Source organism: Dromaius novaehollandiae, chromosome 18, assembly GCF_036370855.1.
Source record: "Dromaius novaehollandiae isolate bDroNov1 chromosome 18, bDroNov1.hap1, whole genome shotgun sequence".
NCBI classification, from domain to species: Eukaryota; Metazoa; Chordata; class Aves; order Casuariiformes; family Dromaiidae; genus Dromaius; species Dromaius novaehollandiae.
Window position 1 is genome coordinate 15,486,841 of NC_088115.1, and position 16,199 is coordinate 15,503,039.

Sequence of the window (16,199 nt, forward strand, 5' to 3'; positions counted from 1 at the left end):
GCTCAGTTATACTCATATGTGATGTGTGCTAGCACAAACGGTGCAGTGAAAGCAGCAGGTTCCTTATGTGATGCTAGGGATTCCCTGGTGTATAACACACAGGCACGAGTAGCACGAGCACAGTAGCAGATGCAATGAAAGATAGTGTAGTTCAGGCAGCAAGAGGAGAGGCAGCCCCATGTATGTTTTTTTCTGAAGGCTTCACAGCTGCAGAAGAGTGGCAGGACAATTCCTGTGCATCCCTGGCTCTTCTCTCCAGTACTGCGGTTACTACCTGCACCCAGACCCTGTTCTTCAGTCAGACAGTAAACTCCAAAAAGCGGTCCCGAGGAGCAGTGGGGGATACCTGCACCCGGAGAACTGCACCCTCGTGCGTCCAAAATATTCCTGCTTGAAGTGTCATGCAAGAGCGCTATTGGTAGCTGGTCTGCTGCAGTTTTAAATACAGTTTGTTAGTGATGAATGGACTGTCATTATTCGCTTGACAGTTGTTTCTGGAGATCTTCAGACCTCCTGCATCTGCAGCACCGAGTTAGAAATGTGGGGACAGGATCTCTGCAGAGGCTAATAGCACTGATTTCCAAACTCGTGTATGTTGGTGCTCCATGAGCAAGGACAGAGGAATTAATTAATGCCACTGCTTGCAAACTAATTAGCCATCCATCACCCAAGTTAGTTATCTCATTCTTGTCTGTGTCTGATATTCACAGCCTGCTCTTCCTGCAGCACCCCTGGCTGTCTGTCCATTAAGGAATATAGGATAAGCAAAGTTACCATCATTTGGCGCAGCTGAAATGAGCATTTTGTACACCATCAGCAGAAAAGCGGCTTGTCAGAATAGTCTCATATGCCCTGATCTCGAGATCAGGAAATGCTGGGTGAATTAGCCCATCCATGAGACTCCAGCTTCTCCCTCCCACCCCTAATGCCGAACTGTTGGCTTGTCATGATGCCACCTGAAAATGAGGAATACCTTTTGGCTAAATTCGGTGCTTGAGAGGAGTCTCATCTGTGAAAGCTGGATGAAATCCTTCCCTTTTCCCATGGCATGAGGACAGCTTGCTGTTAGGATCGTAAGCCAGGTTCGCTTTAGATACAGTGGAGCTCGATTGTGCAACGGTTGGCGCAGAGTGTGGAGGTGACGTCGTCTCCTGGCGTGCTGTGGTCCTGCTCCAGAGGAGCCCGTGCTGTGCCACAGTCAGGGTGCAACCTTGCAGGAGGTCCCGCAGGTCTGTGTCCCACATGTGGGCCACCCCAGGAGTTTGGAGTAGCGGGAAGGCAGTGGGTGTTCCCATAAGGTCTTCACTCTGATTTGTAATCTGAAGCAGGGAGATAAACAAAATGTGAACCGATGACTCCAGCCTTCTGTGGAAATTTCCATGAGCACTGATTCACTGGGTCGGGCTGCAGCTTATTTCATATGTTTTATAACTTCTATCCGTAATTGCCTTTTTCATGATGTGCTCAAGGAAGACTTGAAGACTGCTCTGGCGAGTGTAATTGTCCTTCAGACTTAAACGTGTTTGGCTGTAGGATCTCTTAATATTTTTTTGGAATGTTCTTAAATCGATGGAAAGCTTAGTCACTCCTGGCTTTAAAAACCTTTGGGGTCTCATTAAATGTGCAAGGCTTGAGGTCAGAGACACTACCTCATAGTTACTGGGTTGGTGACAACAATGGTGTCAAAGCACTGGTTAAATGTCGTTTTAGGAACAGGAGTTGTGTCTGCGTTGTCTTCACAGTAGAGGATGGCTGGTTAGTAGTGCAGTGCCCTTCTGCCCCCTTCTCTTTCGAAGCTCTGCAGGAGCTGAGCAGCTTTTTCTCCAGTCCTTGATATAGGGGTTGTCCTCTCTGCTGCCTCCTCCCAGCTTTGGGCAGAAAGCTGCACTTTTGAATTGCTGCATTGTGTCTCAGAGTGAGAAGCTATTTCAGTGGTAGGGAGAAAAATCCATATATATATGTACATAGAAATATATATATTTGTGTGTAATATGCAAGTATTCGTTTGAAAAGCACTTTAGGATGAAAGGAGCTATGCAAATTTATTATGACTGGATGAGAACCAAAAAGCTAGTGTTTGTACAGTACGGATGTATTTATAGAACAACTTTGCATCCCAATGCAAAAAAAAAAAATCTATTGAACTCTTGTATCTATCTACAGCAGAGTAATGCAGTAGATGCACCTTAAACTTAAAAGTGCTGCATGTATGTGTGGTGAAGTGTAAGGCAACAACTGTGCTTCAGTCATGTGGTTCGAAGAAGATTTCTTCTGCCTCTGCTCTTGGTCATGGTAGGCACGGTCATTTCAACAACGACTGTTGAGAAATGCGTCTGAGTCGGTAACGCTGCAGGAGCAGAAGGGGTGTGAGGACCCACGCTGCAGGCAGGCGAGCTGCAGCCTCGAGGACGTCAGTGCATAGGCAAAGAGGTGCCTGGGGAGAAAAGAGCAGCTGTCTTCGGTCAGCGAGCTGTTCTTGCATGCTTTGCACCATAGCGGGTTTGTGGAGTGGGAGCAGGGGCTGCCGTGTCCCCTGCGGCTGCAGCTGTTACTGGAAAGGTTCCCGCGTGAACGTGACTCATCTGAACGGTGTTAGCGTAGGTGGGCCTTTCTTTCATGGAACTGGCAAAACCGATGGCACCAATTTTGTCCTGCCTCAGAAGGCAAGGCATTTTTCCTGAGCCTCTAGCCTTGCGATTTCTGTACGTCTTTACTGTTCTCTTTATGTTGGCCACTAGCCCTGCTGCTCAGAGGAACCACCCCGGTGGAATTGGCAGTATGGTGCTTTCTACACATGGCTGTTGCTATCCTGGCTTGTGAAGGCTCGAGTTCTGTTCAAGCGTGAAAATTGAGGGCTTTGGGGAGCATGAATACAAGTTGCTTTGCTCTAAGATGCCTCTCCAGGTAAGATTAGCCAGAAGGAAGAAAACATCCCCCTTTGCCTCCTGGTTTGGCTGTGAAGCATCACAGCGCAACGCTGTTTGCAATTTGAATGTTGCACAACCAGCACGTGCTGCTTCTCAAGTTCAGTTCAAGGAATTTCATGAAGGCATCATCCGTGTCAAGATGTAGACTCACAAATTGGGGTAACTACTCTGCTTGTAAGTGGAGACAACGAAGTTGTGGCCACTTTAATTAGATTCTCAGCTGGGTAAGGGAGAAACTAGCTGAGTATTACACATGGGCATTTTATGTTCCTTATCTTCTGCCCTTGAGCAGTGTCCTCCTTTGTCCATCTGGTTCTAGAAAATACGCATATTGATTTTGATTTCACTAAGAATGTAACTTGCAAATTGTGGGTTTGATTATTCAGAGTTGAAATCCCTAGCAAATGCTGATGCTCGGTGCCTCGGTCAGGTCTGATCCCTTCCCTTCAGGCTGTCTGCGTGCCGTGCCTGCGTGCCCGGTGCTGCGCTCTCTGCGTGCTCTGTATCCCGAGCTCCCTTCGGCCAGTCTGCAAGTCCACGGCTTCCCGCAGCCCGGGCTGCGCAGCGCTCTGGGAGCTGGGTGTGACCTGCAGAGTTAACTTCATGGATGTCTCAACCTCCCGCTGAATGGAGGGAAGATATTGGTGTGTTTTAGGGACCCTTTGAAACATTTGAATAATTGGATTTTAGTAGGTTTTTAGGAACAGCTTTGTCTCTTAATGACAGATTTTTACTTCAGCTTAGCATGAACATGGAGACATCACCTTTGCAGTGAGCTGCATTTTACAGCTGCCTTAATATCCCACAAAGTTTCTTTGGGATGGCTTAAGACAAAAGCCTTTCTCAATGGCACCAGTGTTACAAAAGGGCCCTTTGCCCCTCGTAGATTCCTGCATGTGCTTTTTGCATTTACAACAGCTGATATGGTGTCTGGGTCTCAGCTTGTCATCTGTTCAGTGCAATCCCATCTGGCCCCGGGAGAGCGCTGATAGCAGCGCACTGCTTTTGTTAGAGCCGAACAGGACTGCAGACCGGCGGCTTCTCTGAGCCCAGGCTGTTCGAGTGTGGCATGCGTCGCTTCCTCCCATTCACTTTGAAATCGTCTTCCTGGGGAAAACATCATCACCGAGCTGCACGGAGACTTCTGCAGGGAGTTTTCACTAGCAGTAAAGGACTTCCCCCGCCTGGCCTCCTACCAATGGCTCATGTTTGACTGGAAAAGCCTTCTTAGCTTCAAATGTCCCAGCTGCTCCGGGAAGAGGATGCTTGATTAGCTAATGAGGAGTCTCCTGAGATGGGTTTCAACTCTCACTGACCTATTGCTTGCTCTTAGGAGAGTCACTTCATTTCTGCATGTCAGCTGCCCCATCTGTGAAAGGGGGCAGTACTGCCCAGTAAAGCTCTTCCGAAGTCAGTGGAGGGAAATGCAGCACTGGGATTCAGTAACAAATGAAAAAACAGGCAGCTTCTCAGCTCAGTGATGCCATCAGCAGAGTGAACCCGTGAGGAAGACTAACAGTATCAGATACTAATGGCTGTCCAGCCTTGGGATGCCAAGTCCCCCCGGAGTCAGAGCCTCCCTCCTGGCTGAGCACGGCCCGGGTTCCTCGCACGGCTGGTCCTGGGACCTTAGTGTGAGAAAACCTGAAGCCAGCCTGGAGCCATTTCTTGCTGCTGGAGGCCTGCAGTGCCGCAGAAAGGTGTTTTATGGCCAGCCCTCTCCGTGCAGGTGCACCGTCGCTTTCCCTGTTTGACCTCATGCGTTTGCAGCTTCAGCCTCTGAACAGTGGTTTAAAAGGCTCTAATCGCAGCACCTGATGCAATCTCCAGTTTGCTCCAGCCTTCAGGATGATTCATTGTCCAGATCCTCCAGGCTCTCTTGCTTCATTTTTGTCCAGGCGCCAAATAGTTGTGCCTCCGTTAACCCCTTGCATTCCTCCGTTTGGAGCTGCCGCCGCTAAGCGGAGCACGTGGTGCTCGTGGCTTCGGGGTCTCGGGCGCCGAAGCTGCAGTAGTAACGCGCCCCGTGCAGAGAGGCGCTGCTGGGGCCCTGGTGGCTGCCAGATTCAGAATGAAGATGTCTTTCTCCTAGCAATTCTCCCAGCTTGACGTTTGTTAAGGCCTTTAAAACGTAATTGCCTAATAAAATGGTGCATGGGGGTTGGCGAAGAGTGCTGGCGTGGAGGTAGGGGCCTTTTCTTTCTGGGGGAGGGGAGAGGGTTTGGACATGTCCTCTGACTTGGGGGAAGTGAGGTTCCAGTTTAGTAATAACAGTGTAGTGCATATCTTGAAGGCCTCAGTAGCATGACATTAAAAAGAAGGCATTTAACATGGAAATCCCCAGAGGCAGAGATTAAAGTGAACAGGTGCTGGAAAAATGTTTCTGCATATTAGAACTTAATTAGATTTGAAAATGAATTCCAGATGGGCTAATTATGTGTGAGTTGTTGCAGGTTCTTTCTTGCAGGGGCAGGATTGTGTTTGGGAAGCTGATTTGGTTTGATTGGATTTGATTCCTGACTCTTAGGGTATCGCTGAGATCTAGGAGCAGGTTAGCTTTCAGGCCCTGTGATCTCTCTGAAAAGGCTCCACGTCTCCTACTGCTCCTGTCAGAGCTGCAGAGATCTGAGGCCACAAGCCACCAGCTCGCTGCAGAAATAACCACAGGGCCAACAACCTGTCATGTTCAAGGAGAAAAGATCCTTATCACAATTGCTTTTAAAAGGAGCTTCAAAGACTGGAAGGTAGATTTTTACAAAGGGAACTGTTTCTAGGGACAGAGGGTGCTTGGGGAGGAGGTGGGGAGGGGGCTCGGGGAAGGGGCCGGGGCGGCGTTCGCCTCCGGCGGCGGAGCATGCCGGAGCCTGCTCGGGCGACGTCTGCGCGGGTCCGCTGGGAGAGCAGAGCGTGAGAGCGGGGCGCTGGCTGCCGCGCTGCATATTTGTGCTGTGTAAATACGAGCGTAACTGAGAAACGCTGATAGCGGAGGAGTGGCGCGCGCAAAGAGAAAATATAGCCTGTGAAGGGAGGATGTCAGCCATGGGCAGTTTATCCTGAAGCGTGCTGCTTGCTGGCTCAGCACTAGGAACGCTGCTCAAAACCCTGGAGGAGAGCTGCTGGAAAGGCGCTGGAAGAGCAGAGTTCACAGCCTCTCGCCGAGCTCCCCGAAAGCCGGTGAGGTGTCGGGGTGACGGCTCTGCTGGTGTGCAGCAGCCCCGGGTCTGCCTCCAGCCACTGGGACTTGTGAAAGCTCAGTAAAAGTAAACTTTTATGTAGGGCTTCTGATTGGAAATTATGGGCGTATAATTTATACGTGGCTCAATGAATGATTTATAACCTGTTAAGTGATGATTTAGGTAGAAAATACAACCCCCTCGTACAGAATCTTTAATGAAAAGTGTCACTTCTTACGAATTTATTTCTGAAGCTGTGTTTGAACTCGGCATGTTTGACATAAATCAAGTCTAATTGTCATTTTATGATTAATGAACATATGCTGGCCATTTTTCTCCATAATTAAACTTTATGTTCAATTCATCTGGCAAAGCAAAACAAGTTTATGCTGTGCGATGTGCTAGCTTTTCAGGTCTGTGTATAAGGAAGTGCCTGGACTTCCAATTCCTGAGCAGAAGCAAGCAGTGAGATTAGACATTCATGGTCAGTTTTGCAGAGTCAGGTTTGCCTTGGTTGGGAAAGCAGATGTGGAGCTATCCCTCCTTTTTTTAGGACAACACTGCTTTTTAAACAGTATCTACCCTTTTCAGATAATGCCATCCATCTCTCTGGTGGTAATGACTGAGGCAAACAAGACAGAGGGGCCACATTCGTGATAAAACGCTCCCTTGGCTCACAAAGAAACAGAGGACCTGATTTACGAAGTTAGGGAGATCTCTAACCCCTATGAACTGCGGGGAATCGGGCAGTGCTGTATCAGCCCCAGTACCAATAAAGCAGCCTCGTGTGAACAGATTTTCTGCACCTTCGATGATCTGCCAAAGTTGAGAATTCCCAAGCTTCTGCGTGGGTGTCTCAAGTGCCGAATCCCTTAGGCTTCACACCACTTCCGCACTGAGGAATAATAAAAAACTCTTCTTCTTTCAGGACATAGACAAGTTTGGCAACGAGATCACACAGCTGGCTCGCCCGCTCCCTGTTGAGTACCTAATCATAGATGTGAGTATTCATTGCGCTTGTTTGGAACGAGAGATGGCCAGGGCAGAGTTTAAGTTCTTGACCCACCTCTGACATTTACATTGGAGTTTGCTTCATAGATCAGATTTCTTTCTACCCTCTTTCTCCTCTGCTGCCAGGCATTTCTAGCAGAGAGGCGCAGGAGATGGTACACTCTGGGGTAATTGCCGTGCTCTTTGGGAACGGTGTGTTGTGGTGCCAGAGAATGCATTTACTTCCTTGGGAGGCACTGCCTGGTTTGTCTTATCACTGTTATGAAATGGCACATAGCCATAAAACAGAGGAAGCAGCCAGCCCCAAGGATATGTGCGCTGGGCACTACCTCACGGGGAGCTAATTAGAAAGCTCCAGTTGTCTGTCTGTTAGCAGCAATTAAGAATCCGGCTCCTCGTAGTGACTCAGCAGACCAGGTTGGTGCTACAGAAATGCTTTCTCTTAAGAGAGGGAGTACAAACAACAGCACAGAGCTTGGCTGGAGCAGGGCCGCTACCTGCCCGGCGGCAAACATTGCCAGGCACTGGGGCATAGCTCTGCCCTTTGGCTTGAACGGAAATTGTTATGGAGTGGAAGGCAGGAAAGCAAATAATTTGGATGACAGATGATAGTGCCGGAGCTGAAGATGGTGCCAGTAACGATTAAATCCCCTCAGAGCAACTGGTCTAGTCCAGCTGCCCCTGGCACGAGCAGACTGTCCTGCAGGCCCGGGGAAGCTGGCAGGCTGGAGACTTCCACTCGCTCTTCCTTCTCGCCCGTTTGCTATCTGGTGCGTGTGTCGCTTATCAGAGCAGCATTCGGACTGACGGCCTTGACGTGTGATTCACACGGAGAAATACTGTGTATGGAACAATGGGCCCATTGTGCGGGGCCTTCAGACGCCCCATTCCGATCGGCAGCGTTGGAACATATTTATTACTCAAGTAGTAAAGGCATCTGTTTCCGGACTACCTGGGGTGTAATTAAGATGAAAACAGATTGACAGAGCATGCATTTAGGAGGAGTCTGGAACGACAGAAAGCTGCATTTCTGAAGCATCTTGTTTTGTCTCTCAAAAAAAAAAAAGTTAATACTGTACTGGCAGGTATTTCTGCATTTCTGCTTATGGAGAGTGTCTCCGACAGGGCCCAGCAGTCGGTAACCAACACCAAAGATCTATAACCGCAGAATCAGGAGTGGTGTAAATGCCAGTAGCGGGCCCAAACGCTGGCTTCTGAGCTTAGTCACTTCTAAATTTGTGCACGATGTTGTATTACCTCTTCGTTCCCGTTTGGCACAGGGTGCAGGGAGGACGCAGGTTTAGTGCAGTCCTGAGCCTGGGGTGGCTGAGGGAAGCGCGTGGGGCCAGAAGGGCTCAGCCCATGTAGAGCACCCCACGGCTGCTGCCTCGGAGTAGTTGGAGAAGTTGCTGGATCCTGCCGGGAGCACGTGCAGGCGCTGCCGGGAGAGCGCTGCTCCGCAGCAGGGGGGCACCGGGGGCTCCCAGCAGCCCAGCAAGGCTGCTGCGCTGGCACGTCGAGGGATCGGGGCAGGCGTCTGGCTCGCCCTGCGAAGGATGAAGGAAGGGTTCGCTGCTTCGACAGGGTGAGGGATTTCACCCCGAGCAAGGGCGCTGGGCTGGAGGAAGCAGGGATTATGCTTGGATGCTCGAGCAGCAGTGAAGTCCTTCTCACGCCGAGAAGAGCCTGTATCAGCCTCTGAGCTGCTGCAGGTGTCAGTTGAGTGTGGTTGTGTCAGATGCACCCAGCTCTTGAGTGTCATTGTCAGTGAGGATTTCAGAGGCAGGTCTTTGTGACACCAAGAATCTCTTGTTCTGTAATGTATCTCTCACCAGTGTTTTCATTCCCTTCATCTTCCCCCAGCATCCCTCTGTTAAGTGAAGTGTGCAGGCGTTTTGCTTGGCACCCTTTCCAGCCCGGAAGAAAGCGGCACAGTCCCCTCATTACCCCGTGGTCAGGCATGGGGGCCACGCTCTCCCCGTCACCCTCTGATTTTCAGATTACCCCCAGGACGCCCCAAACAGCAGCTAGCTGGTGCAGGGCTGAGCTGCGTCCCGGTGGCTTTCCCCCATGGGGACCTTCTCCAAAGCACCTCACTGTGCGAGTTCAGTACGTTTCCTCCCAGCTTAGTTAAAAATGGCCACCAGGAACTAAGGGATCTGCTGACTGGAATATCACTTTAAACATTAACAGCCATCAGAAGATCCGTGTTGGAATTGCCTCGCTCACTTCCTGGCTGAGCTCTAACACGTAGCAGGGGCTGCTCTTGGCTATCGGGAGCCTTGCTTCCCACGTCCCACTTGCCTCTCCTGCTCTCGTTGCTCTAATGGTCCTTTCTTGGTTTTTCAGATTACTACGACTTTCCCCAAGGATCCAGTCTACACTTTTTCTATTTCTCAAAATCCATTCCCCATCGAGAACCGTGATGTGCTGGGAGAAACTCAGGTAAGGAGTGATTCGTACCAAAGCTGCGTTTAATACAGATGTGTCTGTCTGCTTCCCCTCTGCTTGCTAACATCCGAGAAGGGATGGCTGCAGTCGTGCCCTTAAATCACCTCTTCGGGGTTTGGTTCGGCCTCTGCCAAGCAGGCAGCCACGCTTCCTGCACTGAGCAGCATCTGCACGCAGAGCAGCCCGCCGGACACGCCAGTCCCCACCCATTCGGTGATGAGATCCAGGCCTCGCTCTTCGCCGGGGCTGGTGTCTCCCAGATAGCACTAAAGAGGTGTCAGTTCTGCTGTGTGTGTTCGTGCGTGGGATCTAGCAGGGTTTTAACCTCACAGGGACAAGACAGGACCTGCTTCTCCCCGTGGATAGGAACAGGGACAAGGGTCTACTACCCCAGCTCAGGGAACACGGACTTTTATTCCTGGACTGATTTTTAAAATCCTGAGACCTTTAACTGAAAGGGGCCCAGACAGCATTGAGCAGAGGCAGCTGCTGGACAGCTCGAGGCATACACTGATTTTTGCCAGCTGAAGGAAGGTTTAAGTTGCTTTAAAGCAGCAACATACAGCTTCTCTAACGAGGCTATGCCAAAGGTGTCGATAACCTCTTTGAAAGTAGTCACAGAATGGCTGTTGCCCATCGTGGCTCTGTCAACAGACCAGGAGAGAAAGTTGGCTGATTGGCAACAACTCTGATTCTCACTTCTCAAGGTGGCCTGGGTTTGAGAGCAGAGAATGAGCGGTGCTTGGCAGCAGAGGCTGGGGAAAGAGGGGCTGCTTTGTCCTCATCTGCCCCTTTCCTTAAGGGACTGGGCTGTGAATTGAGCGGAGTGGCCACTGCTCAGCGTGTCCTGGATCTGGGATCAGCTCTGTGCTGGGGTGGTTCAAGTGGCTGGATAAGAGATATTGTGGACCCAAAGATCCTCTTTTCTGGAAATCCAGTAAGCTGCAGTTCAGTCTGACAACCCGTGATCTGATTTCAGGATGGTCTCTGCACGTTGCAGCTGATGCTCAAAAGAGACAGGAATGTTATAATGTCTGCTCAGGGGTCTGAGTAGGAAAATCATGTTACCACTCTGTGGGGTGAAAAGTGACCTCTTTTTTTATTGCTTTTCCATCTCTGTAGGACTTCCACAGCTTGGCCACGTACCTGTCCCAAAACACTTCCTCGGTTTTCCTAGACATCATTTCTGATTTCCATCTGCTCCTCTTCTTGGTCACGAATGAGGTCATGCCTCTGCGGGTACGTAACCAGGAGGAAACGGTCGTGTCGGCGTCGCCGTGCACGAGGCCCCGAGCTCCTCGCGCAGTGTCGTTCACGTGTGCGAGGAGAGCGTTTCGGGCCCGCAGTTCCCCCGGTTGGGTGTCTGCTTCTGCAGCGTGGGACATGGAACTGGCCGCACGCCTGTTCTTCCAGGCTGACCTTTCGGTAGACGATCGAAAAAGGGAAACTAAAGTCCCCGACTAGACCAAAAGCTCTCAAAGTGCTGCTTGGATCAACGAGTGGGTGGTGGTTGTTAGCACGGTTGCAGACCGGATAGAGCCAACTTGGCTACAGCTCTGAGAGCTGGAAACATTTAAAAATCTCAGAATCAGAAATTCCTGTTGTAACGATAACAAGATCAGAGCCCCCAAATCTCTGTGAGGCCAACAACTTCCTGTCTTCGCAGTTCTGCCTCTCTTGGCTTGGCACTGGGAGCTTGGCTGTTGCCCAGGCCCCCGTTAACATCTGCGGTGTCGGACGTTCCCATTTTTAAGCCGCACGCCAGCAGAAAGAGGCATGTGTTTGCCAGAGGCTTCGAGGGCGCTGCGGACTGAGCATGTGCCGGGCAGCTGGGCTGACCCTGGGCAGCTGGAGATCAGGCCGGGGCTGCGTGCGGGGTTGGGTGCGGGGAGCCGTCGCTCTCCGGCATGGCTGCTTTGCACCCCGCTGGAGCGAGGCTCAGCCCCCGACGCCGGCCCGCTCTCCTGCATTTGGCTGCAGCCTAGCTAGGAAATGCTGTTCTTCACGCAGAGGAAACGAAGCATCCAGGTTTTAGGGGGACGTCTGAAGGGGAGGGAGCAGAAGGACTAAGCTCCATCTTTTTTCCTGCTGGTGTACATCACTTGTGCAATTCAAAGGGCCGTTTAGGAAGGGGTGACAGCACAGACTGACAGCTCCGTCTAATCCCTTGCTGTGGCTGGTGGGGAGGGCAGGGAGGCACTTGCCTGGGTCACAGCTCCGGCCTGCGCACCGGGAGGAGTGTCTGGCTCTCATTTCCCTCTTCTGGTTTCCAGGACAGCATCAGCTTGTTGCTAGAGGCCGTGAGGACCAAGAATGAGGAGCTCGCACAGACATGGAAGAAATCTGAGCAGTGGGCCACCATCGAGCAGCTCTGCAGTAAGAAATGGGGTCTCTCTGCGACCCAGCCCATCTTCCCTGGGGCCGGGGCTGGGCTGAGCGGGCCGGTGTGTGCACAGCACTGCGCTCGAGCCAGAGAGGGCTCGGAGGGGGCCCTGGGCAGCATCTATGCCAGGCAGACGGGAAACTAGCACCAAGCAGCGCAGGGGAATGGGTCTGGGGAGGCTGCGGAGTGGGGGATCTTTAATTCCTGGCTGTGGGGCACCAAGATCTGCCGCCTGTGCTGTGGGAACCTCCCGTGGTGCCAGCCTTGGGGGCGAGGGCAGGGAGGAGGGAGAGGCTCCTGCCCTGTTTGGGGAGAGAAAATTTGCACTGGGTTTATACAGGGGACCTGCCCGGCTCCGACGCTTCTCTCTCTCCCTGGTCTGACGGGGTTCTCCCTCCTCCAGGCACAGTCGGCGTCCAGCTCTCAGGACTACACGAGTACGGTGCCATGGGCGGCTCGACGCACGCCGTGTCGGCAGCCATGTGGGCTTGCCAGCACTGCACCTTCATGAACCAGCCGGGCACGGACCACTGCGAGATGTGCAGCCTGCCCCGGACCTAGCCCCGCCAGCACGGCGGCAGACTCCAATACAGAGCAAACCCTTGAGCAGCAGGAGTGGTGCTCGCCCCCTCTCCATCCTCGCCTCCGCTCCCCGCGCTCGGGCACCCCGGGGCATGGAGCCGGGCAGGGGAGGGGGTGGCTCCAGCTCTCCCCTTACTCTCTGCGCTCCCTTCCAGGGACGGCCCCGCAGCCACGGGGGGAGACGATGCCCTGGGTTTAGCTCAGCCCTGGCCCCCGCCCAGGAAACCACCTTAACCTCAGTCTCTGTTCGAGACCCCAGGACTGGACTCTCCCCCCTGCCACCTCCCCTGTCCCCTAGTGCAGCGCTGTCTTGGCCTGATCCCCTGGGGCCTGCCTGCTCCACACGTGCAGGCTGGGCGGGGGGCTTGGGGGGGGGGGGCCACACGCGTGGCTAGCTGGGGCACGTCTCTCCCTGCACGCTTGCTTGCCCGAGGGGGAGGGGGAGGCTGCGGCAGGTCCCTGGCCCCCAGCTCTGCTCCCCGTTCCCGGTGCACGCGCGTCGCTGCAGCCAGCCTCGGGTGCCTGGGCAGGCTCAGCCCAGCCGTAACGACAGCTTTCACGCTAAACGGCCTCTGCGAGGCGAGCATATGACTGAACAGCGTCGGGCCAGACAGCAGCGCTGCCAGGCCGGGCCCCGCGCGCTGGCAGCTCTCCCGGAGCAGGACGGGCCCCCTTTGGCACCAGGCAAGGAGTGGGCATGTGCCAGCTCTCAGCTTGGCATCGCTCCCGCCGCTCACCCGGCACGTGCAGCACTGAGTCGGGCTCGCTCTGCAGAGATGCTGCGGCCCTGGGCAGTCCCGGCTCAGCTGCGGGCTGGATGCGACCCCAGGGGCTGTGGGAGGGGTGCTGCTGGGGCCTGGGCGCAGCTTGCAGGTGTCCTTGTCCCCACTCCTGCTGCCACTGTCCCTGCAGGCAGTGGGGTTAGGCACAGCCAGGAGCAGTGCCCGCCTGCTGTCTGGGGCTGCACTGGTCCAGCGCCTGGGGCAGGTGCTGAGCGCCTGGGGCAGCAGCCCGTGCCCTCCTTCGGAGCGAGGCTGTGCTGGGGGAGCACCGCAACTCGTGCAGCCGCCTCGCCTCGCCTGCTGCGTGCCCAGGCTCTGCGCTGGGCCCTCTCCACCGCGGCGGGACCTGCAGACGCTTGCGCACGCATGGCTCTGGCACTGCCACTGTCCTCCCCCCGGGGCTGACTCCCTCCCTGGTGCCTGCATCTTTTTTGAGCACGTCCTGCCCCGGTGCAGGGGCTGGGCCGGAGCCGGGTGTCGGGGTCCCTGTTTGACCCCCTCTGGCCGTGCTGGGGCTGCGCATGTACCCTCCGCGACCGTCTGCGGGGGACGAGCACGGTGGGGCTGGCGAGGGCAGCTGGGTGCTTGCAGGGCCTCTCCGACCCGCTGCCCGCCCCAGCGCTGTCCCTGCCCCAGCGCCGTAGGTTTGGGTCCTACTTAAACCACCAGAGCACCGTTTCCAGTGCTGTCCTGTGCCCAAACACCCGTCTCGCAGGACAGAGGCGCGAGTCCTTGCACAGCCCTGTCCCAGCAGCGTGGCACCGCCGCCCCTGCCTTCACCCGGCACGGGGCGGTGGGACAGATGGACCCTGCCTCGGCGTGCGCCGCAGGGCCGGTGGCTCCGCAGGGTCCCCGGCTCCCCTGGGCACCCCCTGCTCGACAGCCTCCCCCGTCCCTCGCTGCTGCCCGCGAGCGCCCGGCCTGCCTCCACGGGCTCTGCCTTGGCTGCCGAAGGCTTCGCCCCGCTGTGCCCGGAGGAGCAGCCGGCAGCCCCAGCCCCGCTGCAGGGGCTGCATCTACGGCGCTTCCCGGAGCCCTGTGCTGCGGCTGCGGTTTGCTTCTCCCCTTGGTTTGTCGGTGTTTGGGGTTGCAGCGGTTTGCGGTGCCTGGACTGGACTGACCCGGACGCAGGGTCTGCAAGTAACGTTGAATAAAGCACCTGAAACGTGAGCCAGCGCGATGCCTCCTGCCATTTGTTCCCCGGGGCAACCCGCGGCCCTGGCGAGATGCTCCCGCCCCGGTGCCCGGCTCTGCCAGCCCCGGAGCCTGGCGTCCCCGCTGCCCGCAGCGGCCCAGGGCGGTCTGTTTGCAGTCAGCGGCACGGCCGCCAGCCGCGTGTGGCTGGGCCCCGCGCCAGGCCGCTGTGTTAAAAGGGGAAGGAAGGAGCCGCTGGGAGCCAGAGCCGGGGGTAGCCGAGCCCGGACGAGCGGCTGCCTCCGTCCGCGCCAGCCGGGACCTCAGCGCAGCAGGTAGGAGGCAGAAACGATCCCTTTGGCTCCGGGTCCCACGTGCCACCGGCAGCCCGGCCCTCGGGGCGCGACGGCCCACGGCTGCAAGCCCCGGGGCCCCGACTGGGGCCGGCGCCTTGCAGCTCCCGGGAGCGCTGGTCCGTGGGGACGGCGGCTCCGGAGCTGCTCTCCCGGTCCCACGCGTGGGGCAGGACGTGGGAGCAGGCGGCCTGGGAGGGTCTGCGCAAAGGGGTCTCCAGGCGCCTCTCCGGGGCCGGGGGAGCCTCCCCTGGGCTCGGCAGCGCCGGAGCGGGGTCGGCCGCGGGGACGCGACGCCTTCGCCGGGCGCTTCTCACCCGCCCTCTCCCGCAGCGGCACCGCGATGCGGCTTCTCCCCCTCCTGCTGCTGGCGGCCCTGGGCTGCGCGGCCAAGCCGAAGCGGCCGGCGGCGGACGAGGGGGCGGACGGTAACTCCCCGCGGCTCGGGACCCCCTTCCCCGCCAGGCCGGGGGGCAGCGGCGGCGTGGGGCCGGCCCCGGTGTCCCCCCCGGCCAGCCCGCCCCGTCCCCTGCCGCCCCTGCAGCCCAGCGGGCCGCCCCCAAGGGCTGCGCCAACCTCACCGTGGTCCTCGACAACTGGAAATTCGCCATCACGTCCCAGATGAGGAACCTGCTGCTCTTCGACCACGAGACGGTGCTGCCCGACTACGGGAGGTGAGGGGCGGCGGGGGGCGGCGGGGGCGGCCCGGGGGGGCCCCGGCCTGACGCCCGCCGCCCGCCGCAGGATCCGCTCGCTCTCCGGGGCCCTGGACCACCTCTACGAGGATTTCAGCGCCCTGAAGGAGCAGCTGGGGCAGCTGACGGCCCGCTTTGCCGAGGTGGAGGCCTTCGCCGAGGAGCTGAGCGGGGCCCAGCGCCCCACACGCCGCCGCAGGCCGCCCCCGCCCGCCCGCCGGCCCCCCGCCACCCCGCACTAGCCGCCCCGCGGCTCCCGAGCACACGTGCCGCGAGTTCGAGGGGCCTCAGCCTCACCCGAGGGCAAGTTCACCCCACTGCTGCTGCTGGAGCTGCCCGAGCATCGTCCCGCCGGCGGCCAGACCTTGCCCGCAGAGGCCCGGGGTGCAGACGGGGGACACCGCGGGGACACTGGGTGCGGGATGGCCCCGGGGGGGCGGTGGGCAAAGCTTGGTGCCCCCCCGGCACTCGCACGCTTTCAATAAAGTCCCCGTCACCAGCACCCTCGCTGCTCTCATCACTGCACCCGCCAGCGCCGTGTCCCTCACGGTGTCCCGGTGTCACGTCATGGGGCAGCCCTGTGTCCCTTCAGGGATGTCATGTCCCCTCATGGTGTCCCCATGTCCCCTTGAGGGATGTCCCTGTGTCCCTCGTGCTGTCCCCATGTCCCTCACAAGGTGTCCCCATGTCCCCTTGGGAGATGTCCTC

At 56.4% G+C, this 16,199-nt stretch overlaps 2 protein-coding genes across 3 annotated transcripts in view; both read left to right on the plus strand.

The window, feature by feature from the left end:
• The window catches only part of NPLOC4 (NPL4 homolog, ubiquitin recognition factor), a 32,119-nt gene extending 17,640 nt beyond the window's left edge, over positions 1-14,479 (plus strand). For both annotated transcript variants that reach the window (XM_064522823.1, XM_026112458.2), the window contains exons 13-17: positions 7,029-7,100; positions 9,461-9,556; positions 10,685-10,801; positions 11,836-11,938; positions 12,349-14,479. In XM_064522823.1, coding sequence (XP_064378893.1) covers positions 7,029-7,100; positions 9,461-9,556; positions 10,685-10,801; positions 11,836-11,938; positions 12,349-12,506 — 546 coding nt within the window. In that variant the 3' untranslated portion in view covers positions 12,507-14,479. The remainder of the gene's footprint in view (positions 1-7,028; positions 7,101-9,460; positions 9,557-10,684; positions 10,802-11,835; positions 11,939-12,348) is intronic.
• A 4-nt stretch (positions 14,480-14,483) lies between these two features.
• On the plus strand, positions 14,484-15,993 carry LOC135330274 (uncharacterized). Its single transcript, XM_064522824.1, has 4 exons — positions 14,484-14,778; positions 15,130-15,224; positions 15,341-15,470; positions 15,541-15,993. Exons 1-4 carry the CDS (start codon positions 14,489-14,491, stop codon positions 15,731-15,733), a joined length of 708 nt encoding a protein of 235 aa, XP_064378894.1. The 5' UTR covers positions 14,484-14,488; the 3' UTR covers positions 15,734-15,993.
• Positions 15,994-16,199: the final 206 nt, after the last annotated feature.

Bases quoted from the DNA above. Each gene is read 5' to 3' on its own strand.
- LOC135330274 (XM_064522824.1), top strand. From the start codon at position 14,489: ATGCCTCCTGCCATTTGTTCCCCGGGGCAACCCGCGGCCCTGGCGAGA. The intron at 14,779-15,129 runs GTAGGAGGCAGA...CCTCTCCCGCAG, and splicing joins CCGGGACCTCAGCGCAGCAG to CGGCACCGCGATGCGGCTTC. The intron at 15,471-15,540 runs GTGAGGGGCGGC...CGCCCGCCGCAG, and splicing joins GTGCTGCCCGACTACGGGAG to GATCCGCTCGCTCTCCGGGG.